The sequence below is a fragment of the Condylura cristata genome, unplaced genomic scaffold, assembly GCF_000260355.1.
Source record: "Condylura cristata isolate star-nosed mole 26May11 unplaced genomic scaffold, ConCri1.0 scaffold00004, whole genome shotgun sequence".
Taxonomy (NCBI): domain Eukaryota; kingdom Metazoa; phylum Chordata; class Mammalia; order Eulipotyphla; family Talpidae; genus Condylura; species Condylura cristata.
The window spans coordinates 35068645-35082915 of NW_004567105.1; the positions used below are offsets into that span (position 1 = coordinate 35068645).

Consider the following 14271-nt stretch of genomic DNA (forward strand, 5'->3'; position numbering starts at 1 on the left):
GAAGTGGCTTCAGATTCTCAGTGCTGTGCTTTAACCCGCTGCGCCACCAGGGAGGGCCTTTTCTAATCACTTTTTAAGCTACATCCTGACTGCCTACATGACAAAATGAAAACCACTACATCTCAGAATTTGTAAAATACAGTATGCAAAACTTCTCAATTTGATGACAGGATCACTGTTAAGAGTAACTGGTACTCCCCATTTGGGAAAACCAAGCACTTCTAGTCAAAAGTCCTAATGAGGAAACCAAGGCACAAAGAAGTTACCTGACATAATCACACACCTGGCTAATGAGGGCCAGGTTTTCTTGTCTGCAGCTTTGCTTTATTTGATTTATTCATTTATTACATTTCTCTCTTGAACCCATGCTCTGCTGTACTTTGAGATGTCATCTTTTCACTTAACAGATAATGGCCATGGTCCATTTCTACCTCCATGCCACTAATTCCCATCCCTCCCACCTCCTATTAATTACATCTATGCATCTCTCCAACATGTTTCAGAAAAACTATCATTGCTTCAAATTCTATTCCAAGAAGCCAGTCTGCTATCCTGAGCATAAGCACATTCCCACTTCTTTTACTGCCTCTCTCCATAGTAAAGCAAAAGAAGAAGTGTTTATATAGAATCATAAAACCAGCAAGTGCATAACTCCTTTCATCTTATAGATAACAAAACCTGCATCTTTCTTATTAGGATACACATTCTTTAAAGACAAGCAATCAAATCACTTATGATGTGATGCCGTTTTGATACATAAGATGACACCACCATTCACAACCATTCATTTATTCATTCTACAAATCTTTGTGGCACGTCAGTTATGTGACCATACAATTCTAGTTGTAAAAAGGTGATAGTGAACTAAATAGATCTAAAAAAAAATTCTCTGCCTTTCCAGAGTTTTTCTTGCAGGAACCAAAGATTTTCCTAAAATAAATGTTGGCTAACTAAACACATCCCTTTTCCCAGACTAAATTGATGGCCCCCATCCCTTTTTATTTTTATTTACTCAGTTTATTCTGTTTTACAAACAGGAATTAAAGTTGTACAGAATAAATTTCTGGAAAATGTCAGATAACATTAACAAGTGAGGGTTATATTTAATTGTGGGAGATTTAACAAGAAAGCTGTGTCATTCTCAGTTTACAGATGAATAATAGGAAAAAAAGGTAGAAAACAGATTTCCTGGGGGCATGAAATAAGTTGATGGTAAAAATAGAGTAGTAAATACAAATTAAACTACCAGTCTGTTTCTTCATCAATACCAACACAACAGTAAGCTCTGAGACTTGATGTGATATTATCTGAAATCTGTACAAGAGGTATTAAAATGTCAATCAAAATGGAGTATCAACAACTATATTATTCTATGAGCAACATTCATTTCTGCAACAAAACAAACAAAACCTTAAAAGTTACAAGTAAAGAGTTCTGCATTTTCTTTGCTTGCTTAAAATTCTGATAATCTAATGATTTAAATTATCATCCCCTTCTGTGCTTGCAATTCTGTGATTGAAAACAATAAATATATTTAAGATTGAAGTAAATATTTACTACAAGTTAATGAGTAAATTTAAATTCTGTAAGTGTATCTTTCTTACAAAACACTATCTTTGTGTAACTTTTGTAATATACATTTTTAAGTGATTAATACAACTGCAAATATACAAGTGTGAAAAAATAGGGAAATGAAATAAAGAAATTCCATTTCAATTTTCAAATATGATTTGAAATTCAAAGGCAAATAAAGTAATGAGACAGAATTTACCATTGCAGCTAGATAAAATCTATTTAAAGCATTTTAAATTAAAACGTATCTAGGCAAAGGGAGTTATAAAAAATTAATCTCTAAAGAAACATTTAAGATCAAGCTACAAACTAGAAAAGACTGATAATGAAATTTCATCAAGTATCTAGCCTCTACATCGGTTGAGTCTTAGTGAGTTATCACTCATGATTCATTTCTTCATTCAACATGTATTTTTAAGAGCACAAGCTGGCTCACTTTAATAAGTTCTTCTATGACTAGTTAGGTAACACTGTTGTGAACATCTAATAACACTACTTCTAAGGTTCCCCAAAAGTCCATATTATCTAGCTAATATAACCCTATAGAATTAATTGCTTTCAGAACTCATAAAATGCTTTATATTTATATTTAGGTCACTGTAAATTAACTAGTGAATTTCTCAAAACAAAAACTTTTAGTGTTTGTTGATGCCCTATTTATCACTATTGCTACTAAATATATCTAGGTATTTTATTGTTATTAGTGCACAATATAAAAATTTATTCCATATTTAACATAATAACAAAATTCACATTTAGTAAAACATATGCCCAACACCTTATTCATACAGATGTGTTGATTTATACAATTTAACTTTGTGTACAAATAATTTTAAAACTCAGTGTGGTAATTTGATGCCATACAACTTTCAACATTAACATTTTAGAATATTTTGTTTCAGAAAAAAATAACTATCAGAATAATCAAATCAACACTTTAAATATATTTTTTCTTAGTTTCTGAAAATATTTTAATTTATGTAGAAACTATACTTAACAGTCAACATGTTAAATTAATAACATTTTTCAGTATTTTATGAAAATTCAAAACACAACAGCAAGACAAAATGTGAAATTTTCTTTAATTCTTGGGTGGTCTGCTGAAGAAAATTTAGTTGCATATAAAACTATAAATTACTGTTAAATCATCTATTTTGGATATGAGATAAGTTAATTTATGAAAACTTGTTTTAGTTTATAGAAAGTCTACACATGAAAGAAAATTTCAATGAGATGTCCAAGCATAGGAAGTTGGAATCCTACTGAAAATGGAAAAAGGTTTTACACTCTACAAATATTGTTTGAACATTATATAAGCAGAAAAATTCGTGGTTTGTAAATCCATATGTTCTTATCTAGATATTCTTTACATACTTTTGTTTAAGTTTTCACAATGCACCTATGTGCTAGTGATATCGGTACGCTTTCATGCTGTGAAAGAATGTAAATCTAGTGCCATCTACTGGAAAACATGAATACCATTCAATTAAATGCAAACAACCAAAAATATTGGGCAAGATTAATATGTAAGAACTCTTTGATGTAATCCCAGTAGCCAAAACAAAGAGACATCTAACATATTAGAAGGAAATTTTTCCACACAATACAGCTGATAAAGGACTGATCACAAAGATTTATAAAGAGCTCAGGGGGATACTCAACAAAAACAAACAATCCAGTCCAAAAAATGGGAAGAGCAAAAAAAAGACACTTCCCCAAAGAAGAAATGCAAATGGCCAATAGGCATATGAAAATGTTCAACATCACCTGTAATCAAGGAAATGCAAATAAAAACCACAGTGAGATACCACCTTACACCAGTGAGAATGGCACATATTAAAAAAACTAGCAACAATAAATGTTGGCGAGGATGTGGAGAAAAGAAATTTTCCTGCACTGCTAGTGGGAATGCAAATTAGTACAATGGAAAACTGTTTGGAGGATTTTCTCAAACTGCTAAAAATGGACCTTCCATATGACCCAGCAATCCCACTCCTAGGTATCTACCCAAAAAACACTGATTCAAAAAGACCCTTGTACTCCCATGTTTATTGCTGCTTTGTTTACAATAGGAAAGACATGGGATCAACCCAAATGCTCAAAAGTAGATGACTGGATTAAAAAATGTGGTACATATACACAATGGAATATTATTCAGCAATCAAAAAGATAAACTCATGCCTTTTGCAGCAACATGCTGCAAGGGATCATGCTTAGTGAAATAAGCCAGAAAGAAAAAGAATAACAGATGGTTTCACTCATAGCAGGAGTATAAAGGACCAGGGGAGAAAGAAATAATAATAATGAACAACTATATACCAGAGACATTTTATGGGGCTGGAGAAGGGAATAGGATAAAAAATGGGGAGGGGGAGGTTTGGAGGGGGGAAGTGCATTGGACTATGGTGATGGCACACAGGTCATCTGGTGATGGGAAGCCCATGGGATTATAACTGAGATGAAAAAAAAGATGGAAAATTTAAAAAATTATTTCAAAATAAGAAGTAAAAAAAAAAAAAAACAAAACAAAAAACTAGCAACAACAAATGCTGGTGAGTATATGGAGAAAAAGGAACTCTACTACACTGCTGATGGGAATGCAAACTGGTCCAACCACAATGAAAGGTTGTGTGGGGATTCCTCAGACTACTAAAAATGGACCCTTCATATGACCCACTTTTAGGAGTCTACCCCAAAGGACACAAAAATATTAATTGAAAAGGACATTTGTGGGGCCCTCCTGGTAGCGCAACAGGTTAGGACGCAGCACTGAAAGCTGGCAGCAGCCGCTTCAGTGCAAATTCTATCCTCTGCCCCAGAGGTGACCCACATGGCGTGGCAGACCTCTCCTGACCCGCCCACTGCTCCCCTCAGCAGTGTACCTCATCGATCTGCCTATTCTGCTCCCCTCTCTGTCTCTGGTGAAGCCTCTCACTGCCCCTGTGCCTCTGGCCTGTATCCCAGTTCTGTATGAATAAATAAATCTTTTTAAAAGAAAGAAAGAAAAGAAAAGGACATTTGCACCCCTATGTTTATTGCAGCACTATCTGAAATAGGTAAGATGTGGAAACATTCCAAACACTCAAAAATAGATGACTGGATCAAGAAGATGTGGTATACATACAAACGGGAATATTACTCAGCAATCAAAACAAGATAAATTAATGCCACTGACAGCAAGATGGATGGAAGGGAGTATGTTCTATAAAATAAGCCAGAAAGAAAAAGAGAAAGGAAAATATTGGATGGTTTTGCTTATAAGAGGAATACAGAGGTACAAAATAAGGGATGGGGGGAAGAATAAATTAAACTCAGAATCAATAAGCAACTATAAATCAGAGACATTTTGCAGGGAAGAAGGAGGGAGAAGGGTCAAAACAGGTGGGAACCACACAAGTAACTATGGTGATGGTGCACAGGTGAATTGGTGGGAATTTCACAGGGAAACCATACATTGTACAAAAATGAAGGATGGTATGATGAATATATTTTTAAAATAAAAAAAAAAATGGTGTAGCTGAATTCCATTGGTGATATCAATACAAAAGTCAAATACACTGTGTTCTGATCAGAATGTTTGTGTAAGTTTCATGTGTGTTGTTCAAAACATAGATTCTGGCCCTGCAGTCAAAGGGTTCTTCCTGAAGGTTTCAGAATATGTAATCAAAAAATCCTGAAATTATATGAAAACTTGTATAGGTGCACATATATATTTTCTGAATGAGAGCCATAGTTTTAATCAAAGAATTTTGGAGATGGTTTATCTTTTCATGAGCCAAACAGGTTTTGAAAAATAAATGAGAAACTAATCTATCCATTAGGTCAAAAGCAGCACACTAATAGTTTTTAAAGTAAAAATTTTGATCAGGTGCAATTAAGAATTATTGTCAGGGCCCTTCCTGGGGGGGCACAACAAGTTAAAGTAGAGCACTATGAAGCTATCACAGCCACTGCAGCACAGTTTGATCCCCAGCCAGGGAGGTGACCACATGGCATAGCAGACCTCTCCTGACCCACCCGCTGCTCCCCTTAGCAGTGTACTTCACCAATTTGCCTGTTCTGCTCCTCACTCTGTCTCTGGTGAATTCTCTCACCCCCCACACCTCTGACTTGTATGCATAAATAAATAAATCTTTAAAAGTAAAAAAAGGAATTATTGTCAGCTCAAACTTGCATAGTAATATTTCTTACTTATGGATGTTGCTTTGATGTGTATCTCAGTATTTTCTCTTTAAAAATGCAGATTTTAAAGCATAAAAAATAATATTAATTTACTTCAGAGGAAAGTGATCAAAAGAGATCCAGAATTCTTAATTCTCATGTTCAGTACAAAACATAATTAATATTCCTTTCTTAAAACAGTTTATCTACTAGCAAAACTCAAATTGAAAATCTGAATAACATACATCCATATTATCATTTTTTGTTAGTTCAATGATTCACACCTAAGCTATCCACTAATATTGTATTAATGCAATAAAGTGAAAAAAGAGAGGATAAGTTGTGTTACACAATACATATTCAAAGGCAATCAAAGTAGGAGCTTTACTTTCAATCTTCGCTTACAAAAGAGTCCCAATAAATTTACACCATTAAGCCTGTCACTTCATCTACATGTTAACATTCCAAATGTTTATCCATTCATTTAACAAATATTTATCTAGTGCCAGGCACTGTGTTAAGCTCTGGAGCCATAATCCCTGATGCATCGAGGGTTCTAGTAAAACATAATATTCTATGACTTAGAAACACCATTTGCAAAATATCTGCCTTTAAATCTTCTATTTTCTACATTTAAATATTATGATACAGTATTTTACAAACCACCTAACAGCCATGTGGCTCTTCAGTTCATGAACAGTGTTAATATACCACTACAGTCAAGTGGCAGTAACATCCATATTTTATGTGTGTGATGCTAGAGGAAAGTTTAACAATAATTACAGCTGTTTATACAAATACTCTTACTTGGCGGAAAGCTACCATGGTATCTAGTCTACACTACAACTAGACATAATTTTTATCAACCTCTGAAACTATGTATAAAATTGTGCTTCCTAATCCCTCCTCAGATAAGACTTCAGGCGATTTAGAGGGAAGGAATTCTAATGTTCATATATGGAAAATATTTCTGTCCTCCCACTACAACCTAGATTTTTTTGTAAATTCCAAGACATTAATTACACTACAACCTAGAAGGTTTTTTGTAAATTCCAAGACATTAATTAGTACTGAGTTTTAAGATTTGATTGAGTCAAAGCCAAAATTGAAAACAAATTACAGGTAATAAAATCACAGAATTTCAAAACTGAACAGATTATGTAAATCAAATACTTAATCTTATAGGTAAAGGGAGTGTGAATTACAGAGATTTGCTGATATGTTCAAGGTCAAACAAGTTAATGACCTTGAGTTAGGAGTTCTCTGACTCCTAAGCCAGTGCTCTCTTTAATACATAAAAGAAACTGTTATGGAAAATTAAAAAGAAATTCTGAGAGGAAAAATAAATACCTTTAATTATGAACAAGAGTGAACCATAACTCAGATGCACTTAATAGGTTCTAAATTAAAGTGGTATTTTATTTAAAAAATAAGAATGAAGTCAAAGCTGAAAAATGATACATCACTTTTGAGAAATGGCCTTCATATAAGTCAATCCAGTTATAATCAACATTAAGATCCTTCTAGAACCTGTTCCAATTTTTTTTTTTTTTTAGTTCTGGAATTATTTTGCATTGAATAAATACCTAGTTAGTAGGATACTAGCTAGGGAGCAAAAAGTAATGGATTTATATCAAGAAACAGCAAAGTAAAGCAAGGCTTCAAACCTTCTCATTAATTTCCTATATTTCCAATTTTGGACTCTTTCCCCTCTACTTGTATGAGGTAATAAGGATTATTACCTCACTTCAATTTCATCTTTAGAGTTCAAGCTTTAAATGGTTTGTTTCACAATTTTTTTTTTCAGTTAATGTTACATCTTTAACATTTCTCTATTACTAGGGGTAAAATTCAATTAAGGAAATAGATATCAAATATTAAGATTTAATTTATAAAATATGTAGAAACTGGAAGACTGACTTTCATTAACACTTTAAAGAGTAAGGGATGCTTAAAAGGCCAAGGAATTATGTAATATTTATCTAGTCATTTCATTTATCAAACCAAAATGGGCTTACATGCCCCAAGAAAGAGAACTTTTCTGAACTTCCATCAATACAAAAAATAAGAATTTAAAAAATGTGCTGTATATTTACAGGACTTGAATTGTGGGTTAGCAGACATATATGTAAAATAAAGGAATCAAAACAACAAATTCAGATGGCTATTTATCAAAGTATATCTGTGGTTCCTAGTAAAGTAAAAAGTAAAAGTTTTTTTAAAAGTTAGAAATAGGGCCCTCCCTGGTGGTGCAGTCGTTTGGGACACAGCAATGCAAGCAAACCTCAATGGCTTCAGTGCAAGTTCTACCCCAGCCCTGGAGGCGACCCACATGGCACAGACTTCTCCTGTCTCACCCACTGCTCCCCTCAGCAGTGTACTTCTCGATGTGCTTGTTCTGCTCCCCACTTTATCTCTGGTGAATCTTCTCACTGCCCCTGCACCTCTGGTCTGTACCCCAGTTCTGTATGCATAAATAATTTTTTTAAGTTAGAAATAGTTAAATATGTACATATTTATGCTTTTAAAAATCTATTGTACTAGAAAAATACAAAAATAAATATGTAGATGCAGATATATTTGGTGAAATTAATGAGCATTTACAAATGGTGTTTACTACATGGCAGCCACTGATATAAGTACTTTTCACATCCTAATCTATTTCTTTCTCACAGGAACTTTTTCTGGATGAGTACGATTCTATACCCATAGTACTATTCTATCCCCAAGAATGCCAAGTTACATGGCCAGTTAAATGACAGTTCAATTTCAAATACAGTCAAAACTCTAGAACTGGCATGCTTAAGAGCTGTACTATAATGATTGCTCCTTAAAAATGATCAGCACTGGTGGATTTTTCTTTGGGTCATGTGTTTATCAAAATTTAAAGACATATTTCAATTAAACAATTTTGTGAAACCTTTTAATTCACGATTGTCATGTCTCAAGGAATGCCCTGTTAATTAATACATTGTTTCTAAAATTACTTAGCCTCTTCAAAAAAGAGCAAATTTATTAAAAGAATTTGCTGGTGTCGTCACACATTAGGGCTTTTTTTCCAAAGGAAAACATGGTTATATATGAACAAGACAACTGTTATAGGAAATATGGCTATGAAGAAGTTCCATATGATACAAGGACTATCCTGGCTATTGTCCCTCATACGTAATTCAACAGATAAACATTGTCAGTTCTACAACCGGAATCTCATTCTGGTTCATCCATTCCCTTTTATCTAAATCTACTGTAATGATGACAACTGTTAAGGTTCTCAGCACTACAAGAGTCCTCCAGCTGCAAACCCAGCCAACATAGTCTGGTGGCACTACAGGGGAATGGTGGAGTGAGGAAAGCACCGGTATTGAGAAGAGTAGTTGGGCCCTCCACACATTAATTAAACTTCATTAGCATCTCAAGTCACTACAAATAAACATAAAATCTATTTTTATAGCATGTTTACTAATCAAATACAGCTTTATGACAAATGTCCAATCCTCCGTCCAAACTTAGTTGCCACTCCAGCAGCTTCACAGCCTATCTAGAACCAGCACTGACCTTCCATCATATAATCAATAAACCTTATACAATGCAATTCAAGTCAACTTATTGCCTCATCAGTCCTACCCTGAGATTGAACTTCTTTAAAACATCATATGAAATATTTCATCAAGTTTGCCTACCTTCAGCTTTTCTACTTGCCTTCATCTACTCAAGTTAGTCATATTAAAAACTTGCATTTCGGCCCTCCCTGGTGGCGCAGCGGGTTAAAGCACAGCACTGAGAAGCTAAAGCCACTTCCGCATGAGTTCGATTCCCGCCTGCCCCAGAGGTGACCACATGGCGTGGCAGACCTCTCCTGACCCGCTCGCTGCTCCCGTCAGCAGTGTACTTCATAGATCTGCCTGTTCTGCTCCCCACTCTGTCTCTGGTGAAGCCTCTCACCGCCCCTGAGCCTCTGGCCTATACCCCAGTTCTGTATGAATAAATAAATAAATCTTAAAAAAAACAAAACAAAAACTTGCATTTCTCTAAAAATACCTTGCTCCTTCAATCTCCGTGCTTTGCCCTTCCTCTTGGGGTGTCCAGCTGCTGCTTATAGACTGAAATTCAGTTATAGAACTGTATCTTCTGTGGACCCCTCCTTAAGTTCAGAGACCTTCCCTCCCCTTCCAGAATTTCCTCCCCCTAAGCAAAGACTTGGACCCATTCTCCCCAGGGAACCCTGACACCCCACTGCAAAAATACTTCCAACTTGTCTTTTCACCTGGTTCAATGGTTCTCACAAAGTTCCATCTGACATCATACTGATTACAGAAATCAACTTAATCTTGTTTACCACTCACTGCTTCACAAATGCCTGGCACCACAGTTAATACTGAATCCCAACGCCTGACACATTGGAATTAATTTCACTATACAATACAGGAATGGAGTTACGTACATTAATAAAGCTATAAATAATATTGACAATAATCACAGAAAGTATCACATCGATCACATCGGGATTTTTATATAAAATTAAAATACTATACTATATGCTTAAAATCTAAACTAAACTAAATGCTTAAAATCACATTTTTTAATGTGTGGTGGTTCTAACTTAAGAACTACTTGACACATAGTATATCAGTTGTTTGTATAAGACCCTTGAACAACACAAGAGTTTAGGTGTAACACCTGCACAATGCATAGTTGAAAATCCATGTAGAACTTCTATCTCCCCAAAAAGTTAACTACCAATACTGTGCTACTGACTAAGAAGCCTACCTATAACATAGCCTATTAACCACATATGTTGTATTCTATAGATATTGTATGCTGTATACTTACAATAAAATAGACAAAATACAATTAAGAAAAATAAGGGAAAATAGCTTTTATAGTACAGTACTGGATTTAATGATAGTGTAACTTTTTATCATATTTGTTAAAAAAAAAGTTGACACATAAATGGACGCAATGCAGCTCAAACCTATGTAATTCAAGGGTCAATTATATTTCCATCACTGTTAAATAAAATACTTTTCTTTTTAACTGCAATAAATAAGCTACACTACTATATTAAAGCTGTTGATTTTTTTTTCTCTAAATGAATAGTCACATGAGAAATTAAAAGCATTTTTAGTTATCCTTTTTGTGATGTGGGACAGTTTCTTATAAGACTACCAGACTTTCATGAACATTATGATTTTCAAATATGTAGTAGGCATTACAAAACAAGAAGAGATCATGAAATATTAGTGACAATTATACACTGAGCCAGAAAACTGGACAATGTTTCCAAAGTCTTTAAGGTTGTGGAAATTAATGTTTCTAAAAGTAAGGAGGTGACTTCAAACCAATTTCCATCTTCAAGTTAGGTTCCAAATCAAAGAAAACAAAATTTAGCAAAGCATTATGGTGTATCATTTCCTGCAGCAGAAACACCCACCCGGACCAGCGCCCTCATTAGGTATAGAGTACAAGAAGTAGCAACCTGAGGGAAGCCCACAGGCTCGGAGGGCTACTGGCTGGCTCTTTGTCACCAAATGCAGCAGGTTGAATGCAGACATCACTGTGATATCTTCACCAATAAAACGAGAGGCAAAAAACAGGGACAAGAGCTAAGTAGGAGAAAAAAGAAAACAAAAACAAATTAAAACATCACAAAGATTAAAGGCATTCATTGCACAATTGATGGCTACAGCTTTATCTGGAACTGTACACACACAGTGTTAATAAATCTCAAGTGTCTATTTGTCAGATGGCAGGCTTACTTTCAACCCAAACTTATTTATATTTTACTAATAAAATACACACATGTAATAGCAATGTAATCTGTGAACACATTTTGCAAGAAGTTGAGAAAAGATATGAAGTTTAAAACAGTTGACAGGAACAAGGGTTTATTGAGTTAGGTATCATGTGACAGTAATTATTTGGGGCCTAATATACACATTGTATCACTTAATTCTTCTAATAAACCTAGGAGGTAGGTTTTATCCCCTGAATACACAGGTGAGGAAATGGACTCAAAGGTCCAAGGTCCTTTGAGCACAGCAAATAACCAGTTCGAAAGGATACAGATATATTAAATTTGAATGCAAAGCCCTTTCTTTCTTATACCACACTGTTCTCTACCAACAATTTGCGAATCTTGGTCCATGGAAAGACTGTAAAATACTGTCAGATTAAAGTACTACAAATAAGTTTCATTTGTTTTAAAACAGAAAGTCAACAACTTAAGGATAGGAGATGTTACTTTAGGAACTGTTAAATTTGAAAAAAAGCAAAGAATATAGCTTTTCATTTGATTTTATGATTTATAATCTCTAGATTATTCTGTAATAATATTTACAAACTAGCCCTTTAAACAAAAAAATATTTTTTAAATTTTTGGAAATGAATTATGAGCAGGAATATGAAAATTGTATGAATATTAAACTTCAGAGAAAAGTTCATTCCCATTTTCTGCAATACTTCATATAATCTTTCAAATGATACACATTAAATTCAAGCGAAGATAGAAATAGTAGAGTAATACTGACTTTTAACATTTTGTTCAAAATTAGCATTATAAATCCAAAAAATGGACTCACTTCCTGGTCCCCATCTCCCTCAAAATAGAAGTCTGTTCCTAGTCTCTTCTGACCTCCTTGAAGAACAAACACATAGTAAACAGTAATATGTTTTACCAAATCATTCTGGAGTACCTCTGACAGAAATCTGCTTGTATTAACATGCCTGAACTATGACTCTAAACTAAACTCACTAGGAAACTAAACCATTTTTGTGTTATTAACTAAGAGACAAAAGGGAGGAAGAGGGGAGGTAAGTATCACAATGCACAGTCTGAAAGAACCATTAAACATAAATAAACATGTCATTTCCACGAGTGACTGCAGAGCAAGGGAAAGAGAACATTCCTTTGGAGCAGACTACTGACTAATAAAAGATCAAAGGTCCATACCTCACAACACTATAAATAAAAATGTATTTTCTTCCTTGTGACCTTTTCTGTGAGGAATAAAGTGTGCACGGTAAATGTAATTACTTAGCCAAGCTGCAGCCCATTGTGCTCCTGCAGCTGACTATAAAACGTCTTCCTATTCTGTTTCTTCAACTGCTGTACCAGGCAGCCTGTGCGCCTACCAATGGCCATGGCCATCTGGCTTGTGTCAAAGTTAGCACACAGGAAGAAAGGGAGTGATGTCACTCTGCAGGTCAAGCAAAGAACAAAGATTCATTCTACAATTAAGAGCTGAGGGCCTCAAATACCAGAGGTCTCCAACATGATATGACTGTGATTTAATGTTCACACAGTACTGAATTTATTTCTACCCAAAGTTAGGGCTCCATCTAGTGGCAAATTAGTTTTGCCCAGTTTTCTTTGAAAGGTGACACAGAAATTAGCACCAATTAGCACCAACAAAGCAGAGCAACTAAAGTGATTACTTTTAGACGGATCTGTCCTTATCCACCAAAGAACCTAAAAAGCATGATTTGTCACAGTGTTCTCCATTTTCAAATTCTACAAATCATGCATTTCATAGGTTGTTTGATACAGCTTTAATCAAAGTGTGCAAAGTGACATTACTTAAACAGTACCTTGAAAATATGTACATGAAATATAAGTGAAAACAGTTTTGATAAATTAACACATGCATCAGTATGCCTTGATGAAATAAAAATCTTATACTCCTACAGAACAAAAGGATCAGCATTTACATGACTAAAATGAAACACCAGAAGCAACTCTTTTCTAGAACAGAAAATGCAATTTCTTTATGATGAAATGATTTTTAAAAAATTAATCTAGGCCCTCCCTGGTGGCGCAGCAGGTTAAAGCACTGTACTAAGAAGCTTAAGCCGCTTCCGCATGAGTTCGATTCCCACCTGTCCCGGAGGTGACCACATGGCGCGGCAGACCTCTCCTGACCAGCCCACTGCTCCCCTCAGCAATGTACTTCGTTGATCTGCCTGCTCTGCTCCCCATTCTGTCCCTGGTGAATTCTCTCACTCTCCACATCTCTGGCCTGTACCCCAGTTCTGTATGAATAAATAAATCTTTAAAAAAAAATTAATCTAAGGGCCCTCCCTGGTGGCGCAGCAGGTTAAAGCACAGCACTAAAAAGCTAAAGCCACTTTAGCACGAGTTCAATCCCAGCCCCAGAGCTGACCCACAAAGCGCGGCAGACCTCTCCTGACCCACCTGCTGCTCCCCTCAGCAGTGTACTTCTCTATCTGCTTATTCTGCTCCCCACTCTGTCTCTGGTGAATCCTCTCACTACACCTGTGCCTCTGGCCTGTACCCCAGTTCTGTATGCATAAATAAATAAATCTTTTTTAAAATTAATCTTAACTAATATTTTCCATTTAATTTATGTTTGCATAAATGAAGTAAAAAAACAACAAGCTGATCTGATGCACAGAATATATTTGCATGAAAGATAGAATGCAAGAAATAGGCTGGACTCTGGGGTCAGAAGGCCCGAGTATAAACCCTAGCCCTGGCCCTCTAAAACAGTAATTAGATAAGTTGGGAAAAAACAACAAATC

The 14271-nt window shown here is 35.1% G+C and overlaps 1 protein-coding gene across 1 annotated transcript in view; it reads right to left on the minus strand.

Annotated features, from left to right (window-relative positions):
• Positions 1 to 11331, minus strand: part of MSRB3 (methionine sulfoxide reductase B3) — a 117294-nt gene extending 105963 nt beyond the window's left edge. Inside the window, exon 1 of the mRNA XM_012720571.1 lies at positions 11210 to 11331. Coding sequence (XP_012576025.1) covers positions 11210 to 11285 — 76 coding nt within the window. The 5' untranslated portion in view covers positions 11286 to 11331. The remainder of the gene's footprint in view (positions 1 to 11209) is intronic.
• Positions 11332 to 14271: the final 2940 nt, after the last annotated feature.